The following is a 25,371-nucleotide window of genomic DNA, read 5'->3' as shown; positions in this document are numbered from 1 at the left end:
GGCGGGGCTATCAAGGTAGCTGAGGAAGTGGGCGAGGCGAGGCAGGTGGGGGCGGGGACCTAATACACAAATATACCCAAACTGTTTTCTATCGTATTTGAGACCTTACCTTTCTCTCTAGGTTAACTTCGGGAACAGGCTCCAAGTGGTCTCGGATTCTAGAGATTAGATTAGAGAATGACACAGAAGAATGGATTCCAAACCCAGTACTATCGCTCAACCTCCTGCACTGAACAAGTCATTTAAACTCTCAGGGCCTCAGTTTCCTCATAATGTAAAAACAAAGGATTTGGACTAGTGAGCGTTAAAACCCTTCCAGAGTGGGCTGTGTCTCCATCAACTAATGACCTGAGCCAAAGACAGTCTACCCGGACAGTTCCCGGCTTGATAAATAATTACTAACACCTGACTCAAATATTTTCCACGTGAACGGTAAAGAGGGTCATGATACCTTGGCCCATTTAAGGGAAAGGTGACCTATCTAAAATTCTTCAGGTAGATTGGCAGTAAAGTAGTCCTGAAAATGAATAAAGCGCAGCACCTGGCTGGATGCCAAAAAGAACTGACCTAAGCATAAATCTTGAGTTTAGAACCTGTCATAGACAGGAGGTTGCACTTTTTTCCTTAGACAGGCACTTTCAGGGATTTCAAGACATTTTCCAAAAATTGAATTGAAGAGGGGCTCCTGGGTGGCTCAGTGGGTTAAGCGTCTGCCTTCCAGGCATGATCCTGGGGTCCTGGGATCCAGCCCTGCGTGAGCTCCCTGCTCAGCGGGGAGTTTGATTCTGCCTCTGCCTTTCCCCAATGCTCCTGTTTTCTCTCTCCTCTCTCTCTCTCAAATAAATAAAATATTTTTTTAAAAATTGAATTGAGGGGGTCAACCTGTACAATTTTACTCCTGAACTACTAGGACTTACCAAGTGACTGGAAACAAAGCCCAGGGGCATGATAATAGTAATTACCATTTTTTATTATTAAGTATTGATATCACATTGTTTATAAACGCATCTTCCTTGTGTAATCTAATTTGACCCTCCCACCAACCTCCTAAATCAGACTAGGCAAGCATAAGTAACTTAGTTTTACAAATAAGGAGACTGAGGGGCGCCTGGGTGGCTCAGTCCATTAACCGTCTGCCTTCTGCTCAGGTCATGATCCTGCGGTCCTGGAATCCAGTCCCGCATCTGCTCCTTGCTCAGCGGGGGGCCTGCTTCTCCCTCTGCCTGCCGCTCCCCCCCCCCCCGCCTGTATGCTCTCTCTCTCTGTCTCTTTCTCTGACAAATAAATAAATCTTAAAAAAAAAAGAGAGAGAGAGAGAGACTGAGGCTCACAGAAACTGTTACTTACTGAAAGACCCTCCCCCTTCCCTCCCACATTGGGATTCTGCTAGATGGTGCCACCTCCTGAATTAGAAAAGAGTACACACCCACCCACCCCCACACCCACACTCAAGGTAGAATCAGCCCAAATGGTCTGAGGAACAGAATGCTTGTGGAATTCAGTTGCCTCATACCCCTCAAAGCACTACTGTGCAGTACAGCCTTGGATCATGCATCTAGTCAGTAGTAGCATAAAACTAGAACATGGTGATGTCACAACACATATTCCTCTGAAGTATAGCTAGGCATGAACACATGTTAAGAACAGTTTCCTGGGGGTGCCTGGGTGGCTCACTGGGTTGAGCTTCTGCCTTAGGCTCAGGTCAGGATCTCAGGGTCCTGGAATCAAGCCCTGAGTCCAGGTCCCTGCTCAGCGGGAGCCTGCTTCTCCCTCTCCCTCTGCTCCTCTGCTCAGGCTTTCTCTCTCAAATAAATAAAAAAAACTTAAAAAAAGACAAAAAAAAAAAAAAAAAAAAAGGAAAGAAAGACAGAAAGAACAGTTTGGGGCTCCTATGAAAGTAAGAAGTTTGCAGGTTGCAGAGGCACCTGGGTAGCTCAGTCAGTTAAGCGTCTTCCTTTGGCTCAGGTCATGATCCCATCTGGCTCCCTGCTCAGCAGGGAGTCTGCTTCTCCCTCTCCCTCTGACCCTCCCCCCTGTTCTTGCTTGATCTCTTGCTCTCTCTCAAAAATAAAAAATCTTTAAAAAAAAAAAAATTGGTTTGCCTTTAAAAAAAAAAAAAAAGATGCCTGGGTGGCTCGGTCAGTTAAGAGTCTGCCTTCTGCTCAGGTCATGATCCCAGGGTTCCAGGATCGAGTCCTGCATCTGGATTCTTGCTCGGCAGGGCGCCTGCTTCTCCCTCTGCCTCCCACTCCTCCTGCTTGTGCTCTCTCTCTCTCTGACAAATAAATAAAATCTTTAAAAAAGAATAAATAGATATAAAAGTTAAAAAATAAAAAAAGCTTGCATGTTGCAAAGCAGTTAAGGTATTTTGTTTGCAATGTCACAAAAATTTGCTTAGAGGTTGAATTTAAGTGTTTACCACTGCAAACCACAAAAGAAAAATTAAACTATCTTCCTGAGAAAGAGGAAGGAGCTTTTCTAGTACCATGCCAAGTGGCAGAGCTTTAAAGAGAATATGGCAGACATTATAAAATGTAAACCCTCTCCATGTATCTTTTTACTTATATTTATCTTCATATTTACCAAACTCCTCCAATGCAACTGAAAAATAAAAGCAATTGACCCAGTATAGAACATGGTCATCGTTATCCTAAGAGCTTTGGTTTCTGTGGTTAGCCATTAAAGTTTGGGAAGATTTACTCCCCATCTAGTCAAGCATAATCCTCAGTTTCAGATAAATTACAGCACATCAATAAAATAGAATGCTATGCTGACAATAAAAATGAAGCTATAGCTCTATCTTTATTATCATGGTATGACAGATTAGAAAAAACATTACAAAATGATATTATAATAATACTGTAAAAAGTGTATATGTACACAGAAAAAAGTTGAAGGACAAAACTAAAATGTGAAAATGGTTATCTTTGGATCGTGGAATTATAGAGGATTTTTACTTTATTACATTTTGTTTTTGCAATAAGCATACTGTACGTTTTGGGAAAAAAAGACTTACATTTTTGGGGAAAAAAAGGTTCTTATAAGATAATGCAGTTTTACAGATCCAAATGCTAAAGGAGATCTGTTTTTATTTATTTATTTTAAAGTTTATTTAGTATTTTAGTAAAACTCTACACCTGACGTAGGGCTGGAACTCACTACCCTGAGATCAAGAGTCACATGCTCTTCTGACTGAGCCAGCCAGGCGCCCCAGGAGATTTTTTTTTTATACAGCAACATTCTGAAAGAATGAACAAAACTTGTAGGAAGAAAGAATGGCTGGGAGAAATAATCATTATTTTTATAGTGTTGTTTATTATTGATGACTCATATGTTCAATCAACAAATAATAACAGCAAAAAACAAAAACAAAACTAAAGAGGCATCAGCCAGGAGTCAGACCATTCGCATGCTAGTCCTGACTGGGTTACTAACTTCCTGTTCTAAGCAAGGTGTTTCACATCTCTGGGCCTGTTACTTCAGCTGTCCCATATGTATTTATGACCAGCTTTGTTCCAAAATGGATTAAAAGTGGCTTATTATCCCAAGGGATCAAATGTGTGAAGGCACTTTGAAAAGTATCAAGGAGGGGCGCCTGGGTGGCTCAGTTGGTTAAGCGACTGCCTTCGGCTCAGGTCATGATCCTGGAGTCCCGGGATCGAGTCCCACATCGGGCTCCCTGCTCAGCTGGGGGTCTGCTTCTCCCTCTGACCCTCTTCCCTCTCATGCTCTCTGTCTCTCATTCTCTCTCTCTCAAATAAATAAATAAAATCTTTAAAAAAAAAAAGAAAGAAAAGTATCAAGGATCATTAGAATGTAAGTATAAGTACTCGTGCCACCACACAATTCAGCTAAACCATTTATTGATCGTCCACTACAAGTAACAGTAGTGCATCGTGTCTTACAATTCACAAAAGTGTTCTTATATACATTGATTCATTTGCTCCTCATCCATCATGAGTTTGCAGACCATGGAGGCATTCCTTATACCATAGCAGTTAAAAGTGTTGGTTTCTGGTGCTAGACTGCCTGGGTTTAAAATGCTGCTCTTTTCTTTATTGTGTGACCTGCAGCAAGTTACTTAACATCTCTGAGGATTTCTGAACCTCAATGTACCCATCAATAAAATGGAGCTAATAATAGGAAGTAGCATTGGCATATTAAAGCTGGTGTCTTTATCAAATGGGCCGATACATTTAAAGTACTTAGGACAGTGGCAGGCATATAGTAAGGGCTCAATAAATATGAGGTCTAAATTTTTAGGATAAATCTTATCTAAATTTTAGTGTAGATCTCAGGGAAGAAACTTGGCAGGGACACTCACTGCTCAGTGTGCATGCTGCCTCTGTAAAAACTCACTGCAAAACAAACGCTGAATGCCATTTTCACTTTTCTTTCTTTCTTTCTTTCTTTCTTTTTTTTTTTTTGTATAAGTGAAAATCTTCAGATTTCCTTTGGTTAGCTAAAATAGGTACTAATGTAGGTCATTCATAAAAGTGAAGCGGTCTAATGTGACCTTTTGAAAAGTGAGGAGTAACTGTATATATCTTTTAGTCTACATAGCAATCATTTAATAAACGGACTGCCTGAGTCTTTCCACTACACCACACTGCCCTGGGTGCACAGAATCTGTAAGAGACATTTCAAAAGAGACTACCGTACCTTCCTTAATCTCATTAAGGCAAACTAGATTTTTTTTTAAATCCTCAAATACAAAAATATCAATGATATTTTCACTCAGCAGATAAATCCTAGTCCCAAAAGAGGCAGAAAAATGAGAGGTCTTTGGGCCCCAGAGCAGTGAAAGAGGTATTTTGGAAGACACGGCATGTCAGTTGGAATCTGTGGTAATGGGGGCGGAGGGGCTTCTTTTTTGGGCTCAGATGCAGTGGGGTTCTTAAATGACTCAGTACCAGCAGCTGAATCCATATGATTTTTACAGCAGATAGGGAAAGCTCTCCCTGCAGAAATGTGGTGAGCGTCTTTCACAAGGAACCCTTCCTGCTTCTCCACGTCCCAGAGACCTCAGCCGAGAAAGGAGAGTGAAGGAGATACAACCCTGTAGGAAATACAGTGACAGTGACGTGAGTCAAAGAGGCAGCTCCACTCGTTTGAGTCACCCAAATCTATAAATAAGCCTGAAAGTCAGAGAGAAATTAGTCCCTCTGTTGTTTATGTAATGTTTTTACAAAAAACATTTTTACAATTCTTTTAAGCATGGTCCCTACTCACAATTTTTTTTTAAAGATTTTATTTATTTATTTGAGAGAGAGAATGAGAGAGAGAGAGAGCACATGAGAGGGGGGAGGGTCAGAGGGAGAAGCAGACTCCCCGCCGAGCAGGGAGCTCGATGCGGGACTCGATCCCGGGACTCCAGGATCATGACCTGAGCTGAAGGCAGTCGCTCAACCAACTGAGCCATCCAGGCGCCCCCTACTCACAATTTATCCTGGTTTGAGAAAAGGGTTTAGGAATTAATCTTTCAGATGTGACAAAAGAGCTAGAAATGATGTAAAAATTGAAACTCTAAAAGCCAACTCCATATGCTTTTTGACCTCCTACCAAGACCATTAGGAAATCTACTCCATGTTCCTTCAAAGCGCATAGGATACAAGGCTCAGCCAAGCTCCTTTTTTGCTTTAGAGATTTTTAAAAGAGGCAGTCCAGAGTGCCACTCGAGATGTTTTGTGTCACAATATTTTCGTTTTTGTAGAGTACTTATATTTGGTTTGTAAATGATTCTATATTATGTTGGCACTTTTGGAGTGAAAACTCTCACCAGATATGAGACTGCAACCAATTGAAACCCCAACTTGAGGAAATAGTGCCATTCTCTAGTTTAGGAAGACAGAACTGTGACCACCAGAGAGGGCTGCACTATCCAGAAACACAGCAGGGCTTCTGACTCATTTCCTACTCAAGTAATTTTAGTTCCTTAATATAGGCACCATCATTTGTCTAGAAGATTCCATGGTAAATTGGTTTTGTTTTCCTTGAAGTGCATAGCCCTATCCTTACTCCTCTAAAATCAGGCAGATCTACAATTTGCTTTAAAATTAGCCTGGGAAAAGGCACCTGGATGGCTCAGCCAGTTGAGCATCTGACTCTCTTTTTTTATTCACGAGCATTTGACTCTTGATCTCAGGTCAGGTCTTGATTCATGGTCGGAGGGTTCGATCTCAGGGTTGCGGGTTCAAGCCCTTGGGTTGAGCTCCATGCTGGCCATGGAGCCTACTTAAAATAAAAAAATTAAAATAAAATAAAATAAAATAAAATAAAATAAAATAAAATTAGGCTGGGAAGTCTAAGAAGTGTTGGGACATATACAGTAACTGATGCAGCAAATTTCCTGGTTGAGGAAACACCAAAATCCTCCACCAAACTGCTAACACATTCTTGAGGATAATCTAGGACTCAAACAAGTGCCAGAGTGAGGCGCTATACTCCATAGGAGAGGCAGCTGGCTTGCTGTGCAAGTGGGTCCTTGGCCTTGGATTTGGAAGATCCTCCATCTGACCCCATATTCTTTGAATAAATGTGCTTTATATGAGGAGGGGTAAATCCTTCAATGAAACAATCAAGAACAAACTGATTTTTTTTAAAGGGAGAAGTTGGTTTACAGGTATCACTTTGTCACCTGCAAAAGGGCAATGTAAACTCTCCTAGGCACAAAATAGGATTCTGAAAAAAGATTTTGCATAACCAATAATTGCATTTAAAAATTAATTTGGGGGGCACCTGGGTGGTTCAGTCATTAAGTGTCTGCCTTCGTCTCAGGTCATGATCCCAGGGTCCTGGGATCAAGCCCTGCATCGGGCTCCCTGCTCCACAGGAAGCCTGCTTCTCCCTCTCCCACTCCCCCTGCTTGTGTTCTGTCTCTCGCCTTGTCTCTCTCTGTCAAATAAATAAAAAATCTTAAAAAAAAAAATTAATTTGGGGGGGCGCCTGGGTGGCTCAGTCAGTTGAGCGACCAACTCTTGATTTCAGCTCAGGTCATGATCTCAGGGTGGTGAGAACAAGCCCTGCATGGGTCAGGCTCCTCCTTCAGCAGGGAGTCTGTTTGTCCCTCTCCCTCTGGTCCACCCCGCCCACAACCCCCGCTTGCTTGCTCTCTCTCTAAAATAAATAAACAAATAATATTTTATTTTATTTTATTTTTAAAGATTTTATTTATTTATTTGACAGAGAGAGACACAGCGAGAGAGGGAACACAAGCAGGGGGAGTGGGAGAGGAGAAGCAGGCTTCCCGCTGAGCGGGGAGCCCGATGCCAGATCATGACCTGAGCCGAAGGCAGACGCCCAACGACTGAGCCACCCAGGCGCCCCAAATAAATAATATTTTTTAAAAAATTAATTTAGGAGTGCTTAGGTGGCTCAGTCGGTTGTATCCGACTCTTGGTTTTGGTTTGGGTCACGATCTCATGGGTTGTGGAATTGAGCCCCAAGTCAGGCTCCGCGCTCAGTAGGGAATCTGCTTCTCCATCTCCGTCTGCTCCACCCCCCCCCATGCTCTCTCCCTCTCTCTTAAATGAATAAATAGATCTTTAATAAAATAAAATAAAATAAATTAATTTGGGGGTGCCTGGGTGGCTCAGACTGTTAAGCGTCTGCTTTCGGCTCAGGTCATGATCCCGGGTGCTGGGATGGAGCCCCGCATCGGGCTCCCTGCTCGGCGGGAAGCCTGCTTCTCCCTCTCCCACTCCCCCTGCTTGTGTTCCTTCTCTTTCTGGCTGTGTCTCTCTCTGTCAAATAAATAAAATCTTTTAAAAATAATAAATAAATAAATAAATAAATAAATAAATAAATAAATAAAATCTTAAAAAAATCAATTTGACTAAATAAAAATCTTAAAAAAAAAAATGGGACGCCTGCGTGGCTTAGTCGCTTGAGCATCTGCCTTCGGCTCAGGTCACGATCCCGGGGTCCTGAGATCTAGTCCCACATCGGGCTCTTTGTTCAGCTGGGAGCCTGCTTCTCCCTCTGCCTCTGCCTCAGCCTGCCGCTCCCCATGCTTGTGTGCGCGCTCTCTCTCTCTCTGGTAAATAAATAAAAACCTTTAAAAAAAAAAATAAATCTAGGGCGCCTGGGTGGCTCAGTCATTGGGCGTCTGCCTTCGGCTCGGGTCATGATCCCAGGGTCCTGGGATCGAGTCCCACATCGGGCTCCCTGCTCAGCGGGAAGCCTGCTTCTCCCTCTCCCACTCCCCCTGCTTGTGTTCCTGCTCTTGCTGTCTCTCTCTCTGTCAAATAAATAAATAAAATCTTTAAAAAAATAAAAAATAAAAATAAATAAATCTGGCATTTTGCTGTGAACCTAAAACTGTTCTAAAACATAAAGGCAATTAAAAAGAAAACAGGGGTGCCTGTGTAGTTCAGTTGGTTAAGTGTCCAACTCTTGATCTTGGCTCAAGAGTAAGTTGGAGCTCCACACTGGGCATGGAGCCTGCTAAAAACAAAAACCAAAACAATTATACAAGAAACAAAATAATCTGACCATCTTGTTTTCTCAGCCTCTCCTTTATCCAATCTCACAGAGTCACTAATACTTAGCCCACTGGAACTTAGCAAATAATAGAAACTGAAAAGGAAACTAATATTTATTGAGCACCTATTAAGTGCTAAAGAGCTTTACATACACTATTTCTTTTAATTCTCATTATTGTCTCCATTTTATAGGTGAGAAAAAGGAGGCTCACAGCTAGTAAGTGGCAGATCCCAGACACACAGGATTCCACTGATTTCCTGACAGCACTTCTCATTCATTGTTTGCACACTTCCTTTAAAATACTCATTTTTTTAAAAGATTTTATTTATTTATTTATTTATTTATTTATTTATTTATTTAAGAGAGGGCGGGCAGGAGCAGAGGGAGAGGGACAAACTGACTCCATGCTGAGTGCAGTGCCCACCACGGGGCTTGATCCCACAACCCTGAGATCAGGAGCCTGAGATCATGACCTGAGCCAAAACCAAGAGTCAGATGCTTATCTGACTGAGTCACAAAAAGACACTTATTCCGGGATGCCTGGGTGGCTCAGTCGGTTAAGCGTCTGCCTTCAGCTCAGGTCATGATTCCGGGGTCTTGGGATGGAGTCCGCATCGGGCTCCCTGCTCAGCGGGGAGGCTGCTTCTCCCTCTGCCTGCCACTCCCCTTGCTTGTGCTCTCTCTCTCTTTCTGACAAATAAATAAATAAAATCTTTTCAAAAATGTTTTTAAAAAAGACACATATTCTTCTAGTTTCTTTGCTCTCTCATGCACATCTGACAGAGGTACCATTTACCAAAAGTCTTACAGCTAGTAAGTGGGTAGGGTTTAAATACACACCATTCTGCCTCCCTGGAAAAACTAATAATTATGAGAGAAATAAGGATTCAGGAGAAAACAAGAGTTTATTGACTATAATTAATAAAATTCTTTAGGTCAGGAATCTTCATCTAAAATTTATGGAATTTTAAGAGACAGGAATAATTATTTGAGTATACATAAACAGACAGGCAGACACACACACACACACACACACACACACTATTTCAGAGAACCACAGACTTTAAGAGATGGAAGAGATTGTAAATGAGGAAACTTCAGACCCACACATGAGTAGCCATATTAAAGTTTGTGCTGAAGAACCGTGATTCCCAGATAATTAATTGCCCAATCCAAGACCAAGGAATTATGTGGTTTTCTTCAGCATTTCAAGTCTCCGGTTAAGATCTTCAAAATTGACTTCCTCAGAACCATAAGGGTCAATGGATAGGCTTGCTTGAGGTTTTACACTGGGCAAATCAGGCAGCATGAAGTTATCAAAACCAATCTTGGATTTGGATTCTGGCTGTGGAGAAGTTGGGGGGGTTGAGTTCTGGACCTGTTCATTTCAATAAATATAATTAAAAGTCACAATAATACAGACTGCCAGAAAGAAATCCCAGACTTAAAGACAGTAGGCTATTATTACTTTTGAGAGGGCAGCATATAATCGGGCTGGAGAGCTAGACAACTCCCCCAGCATGTAAATGGTGGTAGTGGTGACATTTTGTTGGCCCTTGCTTCAAGGGCAATCTGGCTTTTTTAAAAAGCACACTTTTTCAAAATATGTGCCATGATGATCCAGTGTGGTAGTGGTTTTAAAACCTTTTTTTGTGTGTGTGTTAAAGATGTCTCGGAGATCTACATCCACTTTGAAAACTGTTAGCTACCATAAAGGAACCCACTGTACTCCTAGTGAATCACTAATAACCTCTCATCTATGGAGGAACAGTCCGGTTTTTGTTTTTTGTTTTTTTTACCTAGACTCCATGCCCAGCATGGAGCCCAGTATGGGGCTTGAACTCACAACACTGAGCTCAAGACCTGAGCTGAGATCAAGGGTCAGATGCTTAACTGACTGAGCCACACAGGCACCCCAAGGAATAGTCTTACAACAACTGGAAAACTTCAACAGATATAAAACAATTCCAGTTTCTACAAGCATTCCCTATACTTATTAGGAACCAGTAAAGGAAGCAAATTGTTCTCCTCATGGGAGTCATTCTGAAAGAAAAAAGATCACCGGGATGTCATTGGTTTGAGTTCCAAATACAAAATTTTTAATAGTAAGCCTTCAATAAATATTTCATATAATTAACTCAATCACAGTCAAGCTTCCTTCTTGTGAAGCAGAATTCTTTTTTTTTTTATGCCTTCTGGAAATTAGCTTTAGGAGTAACTATGAGTTTTACTTCTTCTGTCACCTGTGGTCTCATATAAGAATTGAGAAATCTTTTATCTTTAAGCCTGGAGATGCTACTTGTGAAAGATAATTCAGTTTAATAAAGTCAGAGGACCCTTTCTCCAACAAATAAGTGGCAAGGAGAAAAGGACAAGCAGGAAGAAGGAAGTATTAGGATGAAAAGATTTAAAAGATATATCAGCAAATACAATGTGTAGATCTTTTTGGATCTTGATTTCAACAAAATAACTGTAAAAATGCATTTTTGAGACAATTAGCAAATATAATGTATACTGAGTATTATATAATATTAAGGAATTATTTTTAATTGTATTGGGCATCATAATGGCATTGTTTTATATTATAAAAACAAAGGGCTTGTGTTAGAAATAAATACTGAAGTATTTACAGGTGAAATTATATGATGTCTGAGATTTGCTTTAAATTCCTTCTTCCTGGGGTGCCTGGGTGGCTCAGTCATTAAGCTTCTGCCTTTGGCACAGGTCATGATCCCAGAGTCCTGGGATCGAGCCCCTCATCAGACTCCCTGCTCAGCGGGAAGCCTGCTTCACCCTCTCCCTCTCCCACTCCCCCTGCTTGTGTCCCCTCTCTCGCTGTCTCTCTCTGTCAAATAAATAAATAAAATCTATAAAAAATTAATAAATAAATTCCTTCTTCCCCACCAAAAAAAGTGTCAGGAAGAGAGAGAGAAAAGAAATAAAAGAAGCAGAATGTTGACAACTGTTAAAATTGATGGGTACATGGAAGTTCATTATATTATTCTCTCTAATTTTCTATATGTTTAAAGTTTCCATAATAAAGTTTTCTTTTTCATTTTTATTTTACTTCTTTAAGGTTTTATTTTAATTCCAGTTAGTTAGCATGCAGTGTTATATTAGTTTCAGGTGTACAATATAGTGATTCAACAATTCCATACAACACCTCGTGCTCATCACAACAAGTGCACTCTTTAATCCCCATCACCTGTTTCACCCATTCCCCCCCCTTCTGGCAACCATCAGTTTGTTCTGTATAGTTAAGACTCTTTCTTGGTTTGTCCCTCTCTCTCTCTTCTTTTTTCCTTCTGTTTGTTTTTTCTTATTCCACATATGAGTGAAATCATATGGTATTTGCCTTTCTCTGAATGACTTATAGCAGCATTACTTACAATAGCCAAGATATGGAAGCAGCCCAAGTGTCCATCAATTGATGAATGGATAAAGAAGATGTGGTATATATACACAATGGAATATTATTCAGCCATAAAAGGAATGAAATCCTGCCATTTGCAATGACATGGATGGAGCTAGAGATTATAACTCTTTTTTATTTTAAATTAGAGGACTTGCCTTCCAAGACTGGAAGCTGAGCCATACACAAGGTGTGGTTCAGACAAATAATTTCAACAAGGAAAATCAGAGTTAAATTATGTCTGAAATATAAAATCTTTAAAAAAGAGTTTCATGGGGTCAGAAATGCCTAGCAAGGTAAAAAGAATAAAAACAGTTTCTCTTTACTTCATACTGAAAGAAGAGAGAACAAAGAAAATTAATGTCTAAGGCTCTTTAGCTTCTATTTATTTGACTTTTCTAGATTTATATATACAAAGTTTTGAGATTTTTGTACTATTTTCAACAAGAGAGTAAACTGTTTTCACTACATATAAATTAAATATTGAAGCATGCGTCTAAATCACTGTACATTAAAGACTTTCAGATTTGTCCAGCTTATAAAAATGTTCCTTGCAGTCTTACTTTGGTATTGTCAAGAGGCTGATAAAAGACGAAAGGCCTAGTTCTCATGAGTTCAGCATAAAAACACATCAACCGTCAGCTAAATGACTGTAAATATGCCCCTTAAAAACTTCACAAAGATTATTGTACTATTCAAAAAGCCCATGCAGAAATCTACTCTACCACTACTGGTAGTAGCATTCCAGATTCAGTTTCCCTTTCTGTACTGATCTGACTTTCAGGAGGAAGGCATGAGAAACAAGGGGCTGGGGATCTCATAGGAAAGGGCCCCAGTGCAGACGTCGGCAATGCCCTGAGGGGATCACCAGTTCCTGCGGAAGTCCCACCTGTTCTGCCACGGGTGCCTTTCTTGACGTCCTTAGGAAATCCAACACTGACCAGGTCTGTTGGGGCTTAGCCTGAGGCAAGAGGGTAAGAATCACATTGGGTTCTCAGTTGATCACACATTTGTTTATTGCATCCCTACCACCTGCCAAACATTCTTGGAAGCACAGGGGAAGAAATGGTGAGCAAAGAGACATGGGTCCTGCCCTCATGCAGCTTAGACCCAAGTGTAAGTCAATGACAGTTAAAGCAACCTTTGAGCCTCTGGCCCACAAGCGTCTTCTTTCTCTTTCAGTGACTATGTTTTGAGTGCCTATGAGGTCAGACCCTGTGGTACATCAATGATCAAGAGCTACACATAAATATGCATAGATAGATCTACAAGAAAGTTTATCAAACTTCAGCAGCGGTAAACTCTGGATTCATTCATTCATTTGACAGAATCTATTGACCACTTAATGTAAGGTCGGCACAGTACTAGGGATGCTGCAGTGAACAAAACAGACAAAAGTCCCTGTCCACCTACAACTGATAGAGATAAGAGCAATAGGAAAAAAAAAAAAAACATAAAGCAGAGAAGAGGGAAGAGGTTGACATTTCAGAGAAGGTAGCTGGGAAGGGACTCAGAGAAGAGAACATGTAAGTGCAGACCTGAAGGAAGTGAGGGAGGGATGGGGCAGATAGCTGGAGAACACAGAGTACCGGAAGTACAAAGGTCCTGAGGTGGGAACTAGCATGTGTGTTTGAAGAAGCCCGAGGAGGCCAGTGTGGTTGAGGCAGAGTAAATAGGAGGGGAGAGTAGAGAGAATGAGGCCAGAGAGAAGAGTTGAGAGTGCCTGTGGGCCACATCCTTGGTCAGAGGAAAGCTGCTGCCTGTTATTCTAAGTGAAATAAAAAGCCAATGGAAGGAGGCCTCTGGGTGGCTCAGTGGGTTAAGCGTCTGATTTCAGCTCAGGTCACGATCTCAGGGTCCAGGGATTGAGCCCCACCCCAAGTCCCGCTCAGCAGGGAGTCTGCTTCTTCTCCCTCTGTCCCTCCCCTCCAGCTTGTGTGCGTGCTCTCTCTCAAATAAATAATTTTTTTTAAGCCATTGGAAGGCTTTAAAAGCAGAGGAGTGACATGATCCGACTTAGGTACTAACCGGTCTCTGACTGCTATATTGAACATCAGTTAATGGGGAAGAGGAGTACAAGCAGGAAAACCAGTTAAGAGGCTATTGCAGTCATCCAGGCAAGAGATTGTTGTAGATTAGATCAGTGTGCTGTCAGTGGAGGTGGTGGGAAGTGACAGGATTCTGGATATATTTAGAAGGTAGAATGGTTACTCAACAGATTTGCTGAAGATTGGATGGGGGCTAGGCATTGCGAGAAGGGGTAGAGTCAAGGAAAATATCAGGATTTTGCCTTAGCATAGAATTGCCGTCAACTATAGAATGAGTAGGTCCTTGAAAGGGGTAGGAGCACTTTTGGACATGTTAAGTTTGAGATGCATCTGAAACATCCAGGTGAAGATATCAAGAAGGTGGGTGGATTTATCAGTCTGGAGTTTGTATCAGCCTAGAGGCCTTAGCTAGTGATATACATGTGGAAGTCCTCACCATAAAGATGAGATTGAAAACCATGAGGTAGGATGAAATCATCTAAAGAAGAGAGAAGGAAGAGGAAAAGTCTAGAGACTGAGCCCTTGGGTACATCTCTAGTGGCATTTCATGTGGCTTTTACTTCTTCAAAGTCCCTTTCTGTATTGTCTAAATTTCTACAAAGTGTCTTTTTTCAACAAACCATAGAACTCTTTGTAAGAGAGAGAAAAAAAAAAAAAGAGTAAAAGAGTCCCTATCAGGAAACCATCAGGAGCAAAGCATCAGAGAAATGTGCCCCTTAACCACAATCCAACATGGTACATGCCACCTCAGCAATTCAAAGGTATTAGGGGGATATCCCTCTTTCCCTAAAACATTCCATGACTACCTTTTGGAAGCTTAAACCACCCTCAGTGATGATGATGAAAAGCAAAACTTGATTACATTGGCTACGTGCCAGGCATTGCATTTAACATCCTTATTCATACTCACTCATTTAATCACCTCAACGAACTTATGAGACTTGGTAATAATTATTAACTATTATTATCCCCCTTCTTAAAGTTCAGAGGACTGAGTCTTTGAAAGGGTAATGCCTAAGGTCTCAGGGTTAATAAATGGTGAATCTAGGATCTGAATATGGGCCATTTCACTTTTGAACTCATACTCTTAACCAACACCAAAAGAGAGTGCCTTATACCTTAGCATCTTGCAGTCTTTATTCCAAGAACTCTTTATTAAAATGCAAATTATCTCTGGGATAAAACTGAGATCTTAAGAACTAAAAATGTTTAACACACTTCTTAGTGTGTGTGTGTTTTGTTTTTTATTTGTTTTTTTACACACTTCTAAGTATAACACTTTAGATATCTTCATCTTTGTTTTCTACTCTGTTGTTACCCGCTTAGAAGGGTCATGTGACAGCAGAAGTCAAGCTCTGTTAGGAAAAGTATGTGGGCGGAGAAAAGGTGCAAATGTCACCTGCTTTACAATCCTGCCAGAGTTACTCTGGAAGGCACATTCCTAAGCAGAAGAAAAGTCTTCTGGTGCACAATAAAAATCTCAGCTTTAAGTCAAGTCTCCGTTCTTGAAAGTACTCACCATAATGGTTGCCTTGGATTTATATGGTACATTATAGTTCTTAGCAATTTCTATCAGGTACTGTTCTACTAGAACCTGGGGTAGAGTGTTCACATTTAATTTACACATTAACTGCAAGATAAACAACATAACAGATTTGGTCACACGCGTATCTACAAACTCAGAAATAAAAAGAGTTTAGTTTATATCATAAGGCAGCCCTCTCCTGGGATGAAAGAACCCCAAACCAAGTAAAATAAGAGGAAGAAAATAAACAAAAGAAAAAACACTTTGAATGGAGGATTCTGATTTTATAAGTGTTTGAATTATGTCAGAGGTGATATTCAACACACTCAACAACCAGTACAGCAAGGCACCATCCAGTCAGAATGGACACTCTGAATGCTGAGAGTGTCTACCTGCATGAAACAAACTGCAGCTACATCTCTGTGTCTCAGCTGATTGTCAGTCCTGAATTATATGTGTGGTCATGATGTAAGACGTTCAAAAGCTGAAGCTTCTAAGTTTATTAACTTCCTTTATATTACTAAGCGAGTTTCATTTAGGAAAATGTATGCTTTCTTCATAAAAAACCATCTCAGCTTGCTTGAGGCTAGTTTTTTGATAAGCATCTGAATTCCCCTAGTCCAAAATCTTTATCCAAGTTGCTCTTCCTCCAATGCAAAACTTCTTTCTTTTTTTTTTTTTAAGATTTTATTTATTTATTTGAGAGAGAGAGAATGAGAGAGAGCACATGAGAAGGGGGAGGGTCAGAGGGAGAAGCAGACTCCCTGCTGAGTAGGGAGCCCGATGCGGGACTCGATCCAGGGACTCCAGGATCATGACCTGAGCCAAAGGCAGTCGCTTAACCAACTGAGCCACCCAGGCGCCCGCAAAACTTATTTCTTTTTCTTTTTTTTTTTTTTAAAGATTTTATTTATTTATTTGACAGAGAGGGGACACAAGCAAGGGGAGTGGGAGATGGAGAAACAGGCTTCCCACGGAGCAGGGAGCCCGATGCGGGGTCGATCCCAGGACCCTGGGACCATGACCTGAGTCAAAGGCAGACGCTTAACGACTGAGCCACCCAGGTGCCCCCGCAAAACTTATTTCTAAACATCTTTCAGTCTGCACAAAATTATGTGCTCTGAGTTTTCTCATATTTGCTTTTCCTGGACTTCTTGGCTTAGAAAAATGTGTGTCTCTGGAAGGGTACTACCTGAGAGCTGGCAGTTCCAGTCTTGTTTGTTCGGCAGAGTTGGCCATATACTTGGCTGTACTTTGCATACAGCTGATTAGATACCTGGAGCAAACCATCACCAAGAAAGAAATAGAGGCAAAATTCATCAAGTTATGGCAAATTTGCTTGAGATGAAGAACCACCAAAAGAGCAGAAATCACTTTTATCTTACCTCATTGGAATTATATTCTTTTAGCATCTAAACAACAGCAATAGCAACAGAACAGTGCTTTGCTTTGTTTTTAAATATCTGATAAACATGAAACTTAAAAACTCTAATCCTAAACACCTTATAAATTATGATTCCTGTCTCCATACAAAAGAAATCCAATTTCAAATTTTGCTTTATTATTTTGTTTTAGGTAAGGTTTATTTATTTGTTTCTACCATTGCCATTAAAAGGAAACTATTTTTTCACTTAAAGACTAGCAGGAGAAAATACTTTTATGGCTGTCCTTTAAGAGAAGAAAGGATTCCTCGAACTAATCCCACAATTCCAAACAAGTAGCTCTAGTGATCCCCTCACCTACAGTCATGGCACGGGTACTCAGGTACCTCTGACTGGAGGCAAGGAGCTGCCCAGATTAGTGTAGATACAGATTCGGCGAGACCAGAATCCAATTCCCTAAGACAAACACAAAGTTATGCGACACAGGGTTCTATGTTTCTTCCCCCAACTCCTGCCCCTGCTTCAAAGGTAGCCCATGGGTGTGCCTGGGTGGCTCAGTCGGTTAAGCGTCTGCCTTCAGCTCAGGTCATGATCCCTGAGGGGATGTGCGATTGAGCTTCTCCCTCTGTCCCTTCCCCCTGCTCCTGCCCTCTCTCTCTCTCTCTCTCAAATAAATAAATAAAATCTTAAAAAAAAAAAAAAAAAGATAGGGGCGCCTGGGTGGCTCAGTCAGTTAAGCGTCTGCCTTCAGCTCAGGTCATGACCCCAGGTTTCTGGGATAGAGCCCCGCATTGGGCTCCTTGCTCAGCGGGGAGCCTGCTTCTCTCTTTGCCTGCCGCTCCCCCTGCTTGTGCTCTCTCTCTCTCTCTCTCTCTCTGACAAATAAATAAATAAAGTCTTTTTTTTTAAAGATTTTATTTATTTGACAGAGAGAGAGACACAGCGAGAGAGGGAACACAAGCAGGGGGAGTGGGAGAGGGAGAAGCAGGCTTCCCGCTGAGCAGGGAGCCCGATGCGGGGCTCGATCCCAGGACCCTGGGACCACGGAGCTACCCAGGCGCCCCTAAATAAAATCTTCTAATAAATAAATAAATAAATAAATAAATAAATAAATAAATAAAAGGTAGCCCATGGACAATGTTCAAAATATAATGTAAAATAATTCTTCTTAACTGAAATTAGATACATGTATATATAGGTATATATAACTATATATACACACACACATATGTGTTTATACAACATAGATAAATACAGAAATACATATATAGACTGAAAGAAATATACCAAAATTCTTAGCTCCAGATTTGGTGATTATGGATTCTTTTTCTGTCTGTATTTCCCCACTTTTCTACAAGCTCAGGGGGAAAAAAGACAACCATCTGGTTCTAAAAATGGCTCTTTGGACTGACCTAGTCTCTCTGAACAGCACTACTTCTCCCTATAAAAATTAGAGACAAAGTCCTTTGGCATAGTCCTAACAAGTTGAAGCCCACCCTCTCCCTCACAAGGGGGCAGGGATGCCTTCTCACCCCTTTGAGCCTAAGAAATGGTAAAAGTCCCATAGGTCTTACTTTGTGGCCTGGATCAAGCTAAACCGAGCCAGCAGCAGATCACAATACAGCTCCAGCATCTCCATGGCCTCCACAAGGTAGTCTTCTCGGATAATGTGCTCTACTCGGATCCGAGCTCGTTCATCTTTCCCAGCAGTCAGACGGTCAGCAATCTTTCCTTGCTTTCTGAGCCTGCTCGGCTGCAGCACGAAGCACGTGTATAGAGAAATGCATGTACAAAGTGGAGTTCATTGAATAAAAAAGGCAGGTTATATGATAGGGTGAAGCAGTGTTTTCATAAATTAACAATAAAAAATATACACCGTATACGCATATATAAAGTTATTAGTGTTTTGCACTAGGTCAGTCGACAACACCAACATCACCTGGGAACCTGTTGGAAATGCAGATTCTTGGTGCCTACCCCAGAAATACTGAATCAGAAACTCTGGAAGTGAGCCCAGCAATCTGTGTTTGAACAAGCCCTCCAATTCTGACACGTGCTGAAGGCTAAGGACTACTGCTCTAGGGGGTGCTTTGACGAGTGGCCTTGGTTTTATCCTTTCGGGTTGCCTAGCTTTTCTAAAATGTCCCATAGTGAACATTTTTTTTTTTGTAATAAAAAGATTATTTAAAGATTTTATTTATTTATTTGAGAGAGAGAGAGCACAAGCAGGGGTAGGGGCAAAGGGACAAGCAGATTCCCCACTGAGTGCAGAATCCCAAGTGGGGCTCGATCCCAGGACCCTGAGATCATGACCTTAGCCGAAGTCAGAGGCTTAACTGACTGAGCCACCCAGGCGCCCCCATAATAAAAAGATTATTTAAAAAAGAAGAATGCATGAAGTGCTTTGCATTTAAAAAAACTGTCCTCAGAGACGCCTGGTTGGTTCAGTCAGTGGATCATGCAACTCCTGATCTCAGGGTTTTGGGTTCAAGCCCCGTGTTGGGTGTAGAGATTACTTAAAAATAAAATCTTAAAAAATAAAATAAAAAATAAGAAACTGTTTTCACATATACAGTTCCATTTGATCCCTGTAACACTTGTGTGAGGTTCATATTGTTATTTGCATTTTACAGCAGAGAAAATTGAAATACTGAGAGGTTAAATTGCTTGCCCATGGTCACATGATTAGGAGTGACTGAATTAGAACAAGGCCAAATCTTCAGACTGCAAGTTCCTATGCTTTTTCACCATAGTATGCCAATAAAATGAACAAGTAGAGTCATGCTGGGGAGGTAACAAATGTAACCTGTCCCAGGCCAATCCACTGAGATAAGTCTTACCACCTTGTTTTATCAACTGATGACTGAGCCTGGGGAAAGAGGCGTTTCACAAGTCAGGAAAACCTGAGCCTCCAAACTATGTAACCCGTCTGTTCACTGAGTTATGCTCACCTTCTAATCATGAACAGAGTTACTCTGTCATTGCAAGCAAATCTTGACATGAGACTACTTTTGAATCTGAAGTAAACACAAAGCTCAGGGCTTGAAAGGTTGCTTAGCCAAGTCCAAAGTAGGAAAATGTTCTCTGCTCTAGACATCATAGGGAAAAGAAATTACAGTAGAACTGGACTTGTTTCAGATAAATAGTGAACTGTTGTTACACCACTACTAATATTGGCAAACATTTATTGTGTGCCCAGGTTATAGTTTGTGTTACAAATAGAACTCTGGAGTGATAGAAAGTCAAGATTAAAAAAAAAAAAAAAAAAAGAAAGTCAAGATTACTGTCTCCCTTTAAAGAGGACTAAGTTTAGGTAAGACAGAGCTAATTTGCTTTACTTACCTCAAATCACTCCAGCAGTCCAAGTTTACATTTCATTTGTAAAAAGAGGATATAATTTCTCTGGATAATTATATGTGTCACTGAATTGCCAGGATCAAATAAAAGGACACTTGGGCATGCAGTTTAAAATTTACAAGTTCTGGGGCACCTGGGTGGCTCAGTCATTAAGCATCTGTCTTTGGCTCAGGTCATGATCCCAGGGTCCTGGGATCGAGCCCCACATCGGGCTCCCTGCTCAGCAGGGAGCCTGCTTCTCCCTCTCCCACTCCCCCTGCTTGTGTTCCCTCTCTCGCTGTGTCTCTCTCTATCAAATAAATAAATAAAATCTTAAAAATAATAATAAAAAATAAAATAAAATTCACAAGTTCTGTGTACACCACCAATGTCATCATCATGGTTCATGGTAACAATGATGGGTACCATTGGGTTTGCCTAAATCTTATTTGTTTAAGGTATTTTTCTTAGGCCCTAATTTTCTAAAGAATGCCCAAAAATCAATTTGGAAGTTAAAGTAATAGCTGCCTCTCCACCGACAGATCACAGTAATTCAAGAGTAAATAGTGCTATTTATGGGGCACTCAGAAGACTGCACACACAAGCAATACTTATTTTACCTGAACCGTCCTCATAATCAGAGATCATCGGTTTTTCAGTTTTTTGAGGGGTTAATGGCTCATGTGACCCACTGAAATGAGGAAAGAGCAAGAGGCAACAGAAAATAGGTTGGATTTAAAGAAAGAAGACAACACTTGTCAGCTACCACTCTAGCTCATGGGTATAACACTCACTACTTGAGCTGTCACCTGATAGAAGAAATAGCTTTTTTTTTTTTTTTGGTGTGTTCAAAAACACGTAAAGAAGCCCTTCCAGAAAAATTTGCCCAGCAGCTCAAATTTAATAGCTACTGCCCATTTGAAAAGGCCTGACTAGATAAAGTTCTCTGATTTGGTGAAGAAGAGTCCAGTAATCTGGACATTGTTTTATATTTTAAGTCTTTGGAAACTTTTTTTTTAAATTAAACTTTTTATTTTGAGATCATCGTAGATTCACGTGCAGTTTGTGAGAAGTAATACAGAAAGATCCAGGGTTCCCTTTACTTAGTTTCATGCAGGGATCACATCTTACAAAACCAAAATACTGATATTGATACCATCAAGATACAGAACAGTCTTTGCAAACTTTTAAGTGATTTGATCACTATAATCATCATTCCCACAAGTCAGGCACATTCCTTTGAATTCCAAAATTGCTAACTAACGTCTTAGGAGATCTCCTGGGTGGGGGAGGGTAGTGCTCAGTGATGAGAGGCAGCTTGTTGTGCTGTCTGGAGTATTTACTCACTTTTCCTTTTTTCCAGGAGTTTTAGGCGATTGACAACCAGTTGCAGGTTGACCTGAAGCCATCAGCTTGGAAGGCAGAAATGAACACGATTTCACCACAAGGCACAGCAGCAAATCACCTTGCTGAGCCAGTTTCACAGAGCAAGAGTTATCAATGTCACGGGGGCATTAATTTAACCACATCTACTTTATTCATTCACTAGTCCCCTGTAAGGAATTCCTGGCTGCTCAGCAATGGCCTAAATGTATTTCCTTCTCTGTGGCCCAATTCCCCAGATACGACTCTTACAATTCAAATAAGGGTTAGGTTTCCTTCAGTTTATTCCAATCGTCAGTGTTCTGACTGCAACTTTTCAGAGTTCTGCAGGAAGTTTCTGATAAAAATGAAAGCCTTTGGCAAGTGTCTGAGGAAGCAGACAGCAGATCGAGATTCCCCTCCCCAAAGGATGTATTAGTCACTTATGGAGAAATTCCAAGACCTCCTTGTAAATAAAATATTAATGAATTTGAAAGGGAGATCCCCACTGGAATCTGGAGAGGGCACAGAACATTAAAAGCATGTGGAAATAAGGACACAGAATTGTTCAGAAAAGTAGAACAGAAGCTTGAAAACTGCACATTTCTACATTTGGACATCTAGAAAAGCTTTTGAAAAATAATCTAATACCAGGCACCAACACATGTCTTGGGAAAGCTGAATCTGCCAAGTATTCCCAGAATTTCAACCTATACTTGAGATTGTTGTTTCTGCCATTGGCATACAAAGATAAAGTTCTCCCCTACAACGACACCTTTACGTGCTGAGCAATACAAGCAAAAAGACATGACAGTATGAAAAAAACCACCTATTCCTCTTGTTATGACACACATGGTTCCCCAAATTACCAGCACTTCTCCCTGGTTTGATCCCTTAACGTCAAAAAAGAGTTGGGATAGTTGTCTGAACGTCCCCTGCCTGTACGACAGGTCTAGAAAAATCACCAATGAGGAACTAGACAACACAGAGAGCTGGTTTGAAACTCGTGCCTGATTAGGGAGAAGAAGAACCAGCTCAGCAGGGTTTTGTGGTCATTGTTGTTTTCCTCTCAACAGAGTAGCTCAAACTCTCCCATCACACAAATTCAATCTACACACATCAAAGGAATTCAGTGGGAATCCAAGGAAAGAGAAGAGGTAGACAAAACAGATGGAAGTATAACTTTTCAGTTCCAAAATGTCTCAAATACCTTTAAAAATCTCCTTTTATGGGGCAGGGAATTTTTTTTTAAATGAAAGAAATCTCCTTTCACTTTATCAGTTCTTAAAACTCCATGGAAATTAAACAAACAAATCTGGTGAAAGAAAATGAAGGAATTTTCAGATGAGAGAGACTGAAAACAGGTAACAAATAGGCAAAACTATGTAAGAATAGAAATGAGGAAATGGGAGCAAAAAAATTAGCAAGGAGAGTCTCCCAGTTTGAGATATCTTTGTGAAATTTCATTCAACAACTATTTATTGAGCCAGTTACAATGAATACGACCCTGGGTTTACTTACTATAAATAACTTACACAGGGAATTATCCAGGTTCCAGAGAATAATACAGATTTTTGGAGAAATGAGGTAACTTTTAGTTACTTTAGTGTCTTAAATCTAAAAGCTATGTTACTTATTACTAATACTCCTTTCAAACTGTCACTATGGAGCTTCCTACGTCAATATGTACAATCAAAGAAATGAAGATTGCTTGGAGTAGAGTCCTAGAAGAGAATACAGCAGAGATATGACCCACTCTTTTGGGACTGCCGAATAGAGAACCTGGTTTTGGTTCCTACCAAACCAGGAAATCACCTGTGTCTCACCAATCAGAACATCCTGTTTTTTTTGTTTTTAAATCAGACACGCCTTTGCACTATGTAATCATGTTAATGGCTGGTAGCCAAAAAATTCTTTTTGCTTGCATCTACCTGTGTCTGCTCTCTCAGTTTTGTCTGAAACACCAGCTCTCTGAGAGCGTATCTTAGTCTAGGAGGCAATGGATATCCTGGTTGATCCAAGGGTCTCTATCTTGGCAGAGGTTGTTTTGTTGTTTTTTTTTAATTTATTGATATGGAAAAAATTGGCAAAGACAGCAGTATGTATATCATTTTGATTTAAAAAAAGAGTATGGGGGTGCCTGGGTGGCTCAGTTGGTTAAGCATCTACCTTATGATCCCAGGGTCCTGGGATTGAGTCTGGCATCGGGCTCCCTGCTCAGCAGGGAGCCTGCTTCTTCCTTTCCTGCTCCTCCTGCTTGTGCTCTCTCTCTCTCTGTCAAATAAATAAATAAAATCTTTAAAAATAAATAAATAAATAAATAAATAAATAAATAAATAAATAGTATAGGCTTATCTGTCTATCTTGGCAGTTTTTTTTTAATCTTGATAGTTTTAATTCCAATTTAGTGAGCTAAGCAATGGATTAGAAGCCAGAATGCCAGTTAGTGCTAAAACGGAATCACTGTGTGACCACAGGACTTCCTCCTTGGCCAAACTGAGAGAGAAGACGACTGTCATGAATAATACTAATATCCTCGAAGCACAGCCCTCTGCTGATTTAGATGGCTACAGATCAGTAGCTTCACTGTTTCACACACTGGTGCAAGGTGTGTGTGTGGTGGCATTCAATGATTTTAATGATCCTTTGTGCCCATCCAGGTGAGAAAATACCAAAATTGAGGTCTACTGATTCCCTAGAAAGAATCTTAGAAACCATATACTTTACTTGTATTTTAACTTACTCATCTTAATATTTCTAAGATAATATTTTCATAAGAAATCCAAACAGTAAGTCCCTTTTGTATCTTTTGGTCACCACCCAATGCCACTTTCCTCTCCCGAGATAACCAATGTTAACTAGTTGTTACATAGCCTTCCATTCCTTTTCTGTACTGATACATAAATATGTCTTCATATGTTACATGTGATTTTCACATTAAATACATGATATCACACTGTACATATTTGCTTATATTTTCACTTAAAATATTTATAGAGAGCTCTTTAATCTACATTTTACTCCCACCCCTTCATCTAATTTAAGTTCCTCATTTTGCAGAAGTGGAAACCTAAGTCTAAAGTAGTAAAATGATTTTCCTAAGGTCAGAGTAGGGACCAGAGCCCAGTCAGTACTTTTAAAATCAAACAAAAATCAATTGTTATTTAGTGAACAGAGTTTGCAGAAAGTGAAAGGGGAAAAATCCACTCAGATCCAATCTCTCTAATAGTTAAACTTATTTTTTCCCTCAGTTTAGCTTGTTTCTGTCTGTATGCAGAACTCCTTTTTTTACATAGTTGTAATCAAATCACAAATTCGACTGGTGTTCACTTTTTCACTTATGGTTAATCAGATGTTCATGTTACTATGAAGTTGCCTAGTTAACTGGCAATGAATGGTGACCTAATATTTGATCGAGTAGTCAAGCCCTCTTCCACTGAACTAAGCTCTTCCCACTGTACTGAACCCTTTCCTCTCATCCCTCAAGTTCCCACTACTTGCTTCACCTTCCCCTAGATCCTGGATCGTGTCCATTCTCATCCCCGTCAAAGTCATTTCTCAACTCAAAGAGCTCCCCCATCTCGACCCTGGGTCTCCAGGGGTATCTTCTTACTTTCCTGGACAGGGATCGCCTCGGGGGTTCCGAGGTTCCCAAGAGGAGGCTTCACCTGTCAGGCCCCGGAAGTCCAGGAAATGAGGGTGGCTGTTGGCCACGCCCCAGGGCTCTGTTTGGGAACCCCCAGAATTTATTGGAGTAGAGAGATTGCAGGGGTCATGGTGGGGTCAGGGCGAGAGGGCCGGCCAACCTTCTTCACGTGATCC

General features: G+C 40.7%; 1 protein-coding gene across 1 annotated transcript; it reads right to left on the bottom strand.

Moving 5' to 3' along the window:
- Positions 1–9,670: 9,670 nt before the first annotated feature.
- On the bottom strand, positions 9,671–25,129 carry LOC116644470 (IST1 homolog). The gene is given in 10 exon segments (XM_032424043.1): positions 9,671–9,862; positions 15,464–15,574; positions 16,662–16,745; positions 17,090–17,099; positions 17,230–17,307; positions 18,426–18,578; positions 18,580–18,604; positions 21,535–21,586; positions 23,207–23,273; positions 25,056–25,129. Coding segments are annotated over 10 exon segments (846 nt in total).
- Positions 25,130–25,371: the final 242 nt, after the last annotated feature.

Source organism: Phoca vitulina, unplaced genomic scaffold, assembly GCF_004348235.1.
Source record: "Phoca vitulina isolate PV1807 unplaced genomic scaffold, GSC_HSeal_1.0 scaffold30, whole genome shotgun sequence".
Lineage (NCBI taxonomy): Eukaryota > Metazoa > Chordata > Mammalia > Carnivora > Phocidae > Phoca > Phoca vitulina.
Note: the sequence above shows the minus strand (reverse complement) of the source record. Positions and strands in the feature narration are given on the sequence as shown.